Source organism: Cyphomyrmex costatus, unplaced genomic scaffold, assembly GCF_001594065.2.
Source record: "Cyphomyrmex costatus isolate MS0001 unplaced genomic scaffold, Ccosl1.0 scaffold111, whole genome shotgun sequence".
NCBI lineage: Eukaryota > Metazoa > Arthropoda > Insecta > Hymenoptera > Formicidae > Cyphomyrmex > Cyphomyrmex costatus.
The window spans coordinates 219675-224410 of NW_017275075.1; the positions used below are offsets into that span (position 1 = coordinate 219675).

Here is a 4736-nt window from a genome sequence, read left to right on the forward strand (position 1 = left end):
TTCTCGTTTTTCTGTCATTTATATCTTGATAGCAATTTAAATCTCATGTTAACTAGAGAAATGATTTTGCGCATTATGTCACAGTAGATCTGATGTTTAATTCCAAGTTCAGGCGACGCGAAACATCGAATTAAAGTTCCGAGTCGGCTCTTAAATACCTGCGAGCTCACGATAAATCCAGCCATTGGAGCGTAGCCGACCGGATTATTTATCCCAAGATTATTTCCTCGTACAATTCCAACTTCCGGTCTAATCCTCCCGCCGATCGCTAACGCCTAGCCCGGAGTCACCAGCCCGAATCACGAGCCCGGTGGTTTACGGCAGTTCGCTCCTCGCGATCGCGGGCAAAAAGACGGTATTACCGGCGTCGCTCATGGTCTGCTTTTATTTCAGGAAAGTCGTCGAACAATTTCTCAACGGATTATACCGAGATTTGCTCTCCGGAAAGTTGGGTAATTCCTTTACAAGTTCGCGCTGGAAGAAGTTTCGTCCCCGCTGCCCACCTTCACCCCGTCGATCCACCGCCTGTCTCTCGCGCTCTTTTTTCCGTCTTACGCTACGAGGACAATGGGAATAATTTCCTTTCGCTTCGAGGCGCCTTCCTGACGCGACGAAATTAGCGGTTCAGTTTCTGCGGAGATTCTCAAACCTATGGATTAACGAGATATCGTTTAAAAAAGTGACAGATGAGATTCAGCCGCGTCAATCTGTGTAGGTATAATAGCTAATTTATCCGTCTCAAAAGAACTTCTACTTTCAATAAGAAAAGATATTACGTAGTAATATTACGTAGTAATAGCGCACTATATAATTTATATGACAAATTTTTTATGTAATTTATATGTACATGTATTTCTCAAATATTTCGTAAAAATACATCGGCTTACTTGTCAATTGCTGATTCAACAGCGCGACATGCTTTTTACAGAATAGCAATGGATTACAATGTCAAGTATCTGATATTTTTAATTCTCTGCCTGGTATTGTCCGAGTACGAAGCGGACGATAAATACCAGACGAATCTTTCGAGGAAACGACGTTACGTTGTTTTTCCCGAAGGCTCCACATTTTCCGTAAGTATCGCACAATACCGATCCATTATCGCAAATAATTTTTATGATTTCCGTTTAAACTCAAAATGATATTATTATTCATAGCATCAGAAATCATTATGTTAATGTTAGCTTAAATAACAAATTTTTTTAGAATACGTTAAATATTAATTTAAATGTAAATGTAACGGCTGCATTAATTAATTTAACATTTAGTTGTAAGAGACGCTCGCAAGCTATTGTATGCGGTAATTAACTCGATAATTAATTACTTATCAATTGAATGCACTTGTCAGTAGATATTTCTGAGGTTACGTGATAGAATCATTATATTTTATCATAGACCGTTATAATGTTTGTTGCATATAATAAATTGAAAAATGTAAATAAAGGGCATAAGAGTAAAAAAATTAAAATAATTTTAAATGTCAAGTTTTTAATATATATAACATAGAATTTTAATAGATGTATGTTTAAACAAAATAGATGTTGTTAACAATGTTGACATTATATGAAAATTTAAATCGATGTATGTTTAAACAAATAGATGTTGTTAACAATATTGACATTATATTACATGTTTCGGCTTCTACATCGAGCCATCTTCAGATTTTTCTTCTTATAAAATTGGATACGCAACGGACATAAGATAGTAGTTTTCTGATGAATTATAATTTGAAAATCGATCGTTCTCAAGCAGTTGGCAAACTGAATGTAACAATTCCTCTTAAAACAATTTAACGAGAAAAATCCGTATATGTACAAATCAATAATAAAGTGTGTCAGAACGAAATTAAAAAATTATTTCTTCCGTATGGAAAAGTCAAATATGATAAAACTTTTCAGACAATAAATAATGATTTAATTGACAACTATCGGAAATTAATAAATTTTTTTAAGAACATAATAATTACCTTTTAATTTTCTCATATAAGACTTTATTTATAATTGCGGATTTAATATTATTCTTCCTAATCTGTAAAGCTCTTATATAATAACTTACTCATTATAACATGTTTTAAAAAGTTATAAAATATTATAGATAACTCTATTATTCCTTATCTTTTGCCTAAAGAATAAAAATTTATCAAACAAATTGCAGATTCAATATTAATGCAATCAATGAGAAACAAAGCTTTTAACGGATTCATAGTTGGATCTTCGGTGTTTGTACAATTTAAGTTTGACAATTTAATATTGCAGATCGCTCTCTGCTTGACGGTGCACACTCTGACTCCGGATGACATCTTCACGGAGGGCCTCAATTGGGGCATCTCCTATGACCTACCCAACGAGAGCAAGCCTGTCCTAGAGCCCTTCTTAGAGTTAAGGAACGATAAACATAAAGCAAAGAACAAGCACGATCGATACGGTTCCGCTGCGATCGCTAATAAGTACGGTAGCGCCCTGAATTCTGAATGGAATAACAACGTCAAGCAGTATTTTGTACCTGGTAAAAAGAAGTATCGCAAGTCAGACTACTATTACTTGCAAAGAAGACACCGGAGGGATCTTTACAACAAACTAGAGGTCATCATGAACGCGTAGGTATTCTCATATTTGTGAAACTCGTAATAAATAAATATAATAGAAAAAAAAAAACAATTTGCAAAGAGCCAAAAAGGAACTTATGTGAAATTCGTAACAAATAAATGAATAATTCAAAAAATTAGTCACGCTAAGCCGATTGTTCCGTTCTCGGATAAACTACATATGTGATAATTTAACTAATAGATAAACAAAAGAGTAAAAAAGTAAGAGCGTAAAAAAATAAGAGAGTAAAGTGAGTTTACCGAAATGTGAAACAATCCAGCTTGAGAGAATTTTTTTTGAGAGAGAGAGAGAGAGAGAGAGAGAGAGAGAGAGAGAGAGAGAGAAAGAGAGAGAGAGAGAGAGTAATCTAATTTCCAAACTTAAAAAACTTAAATTTACTTTGTGAACAGAGAAAAATAAAACGACGTACATTTAGAAAAAAAGTCACTACATAAAAATATTAGGCGTACAAGGATTGTGACATTTTTTGCGATAAATGAAAATTTATTCCAAGAAATAATTCTTAGTTTGAATTTCATAAAGCTCCGGGTAACTCGCGTTTAAAAATTGAATATTCGTAAAATATTCTGTGATTGATAATTGATGCATTATAACGCGAATGATTGGATATTAAATAAATTATGATAATAACGATATAATGATACGATTATTGATATTCTGAATTACAATCCGATTAATTCTGCACCTAATAACGATTAGTAACATTCGCGTTAAAACAACAATTTCTCCTGATAAACGTTTTGTGCTCATCGTTATCCATTGAAATTAATCGAATCTATTAACCTGGATTTCAACATCTTGAGGAGAGCAACGAATTTTCGCGAAACACCCTCAGATGAGAGACATGCTTGGTAATAAAATAGAACGGCGGTTTTAGCGGCTCCAAGACGATCGAACAGCCGTCTTGTCTGTTTATGGAGACCCGTCGAAGCACCTCGGTTTCCTTCCGTGTCATCTATCGCGACGTATCGACCGCATTAACGGGGAAAAGCCGATACATCGCGATAATGATGGCGAGACCGAGAACTCTTCATACCGCATGTCGGTCTAAGACATGCTCTTATTATCACATCACGTGAGCTTATAATTTGACAAGTTATATTGTAATATTATCGGACGGACGTACGACGGTAGCAATTACGCTGCGGGATTTTGTTAATTAATTTTAATTAGTCGACGCGAAAACTCGAACCGAGTTTTATCGGAACGCTAATGTTAATCGTTTTCAGTTGTTCGATATTTTACAATATTAAAAAGCCTTTTCCTCGCAATTTTAAAGCAATAAATTAATTCATTATATTTATCTGCGCAATTAAGGATATACATTTACATGTATTTACACATTGCCTTAGCTTGCCCAGTTTAAATGTTTCTTTTAAATCGCACGTGAAACTTGGTTGTAATCTGTCGGAGCCAATCTCTTCTCTGTGAAAATACGACATGAGGTATCTTTTTTTATCGTAATTTCATCGACCTTCTAAGTAGGCAAGAACAAACTTACATTTAATGAACATCGCTGAACATATTAATGAAAAGATAAATCTAAGTTATTTATAACGCTAACAAAGCAAATAACTTCGCGGCTGCAACTGAAGTTACGAGGCGACAAAAAGAAGCCATTTGTCGAGTCTCGCATAATTTAACGCGTTCATTGCATCCCTCACGACGCTTTTAAAGACGTTTATCGAACGACATTTAGCAGCGTCATTTACTCCATCTCGCCCGGGATAACGAGACGAGCGTCAGAGTATTGCGGCTAATATCCGTATGAAATCATTCACCCCTTTGCTGAGAAGATACTAAAGTGGTGGTTTACGCCCGGCGTCTTATGGCGACCGCCTGGGTTATGCAAGGATAGTTCTCTCTATATACGAGTGTGTATATGTAGGAGGAAAGGGGGAAACCGTCGCCGGTGGTTTATAAGGGATTGGTCGGCGGTGGTAGTGCCGTTGGTGCGGCTTAAGGGTGGCATGAATCAGAGGGTGGCGTTTCCACGACCCGCGGAACGGCGACGGGGAGTTGTTTCTGAACGGGTCTGGCGGACCATTTATCCGCTTCTCAGGCCAACGACCACGGGAAAATAGTTTCTCTCTCTCTCTCTCTCTCTCTCTCTCTCTCTCTCTCTCTCTC

The 4736-nt window shown here is 36.3% G+C and overlaps 1 protein-coding gene across 1 annotated transcript in view; it reads left to right on the forward strand.

The window, feature by feature from the left end:
• Positions 1-935: 935 nt before the first annotated feature.
• The window catches only part of LOC108776283 (uncharacterized), a 7144-nt gene continuing 3343 nt past the window's right edge, over positions 936-4736 (forward strand). Inside the window, exons 1-2 of the mRNA XM_018542857.1 lie at positions 936-1073; positions 2256-2596. Coding sequence (XP_018398359.1) covers positions 936-1073; positions 2256-2596 — 479 coding nt within the window. The remainder of the gene's footprint in view (positions 1074-2255; positions 2597-4736) is intronic.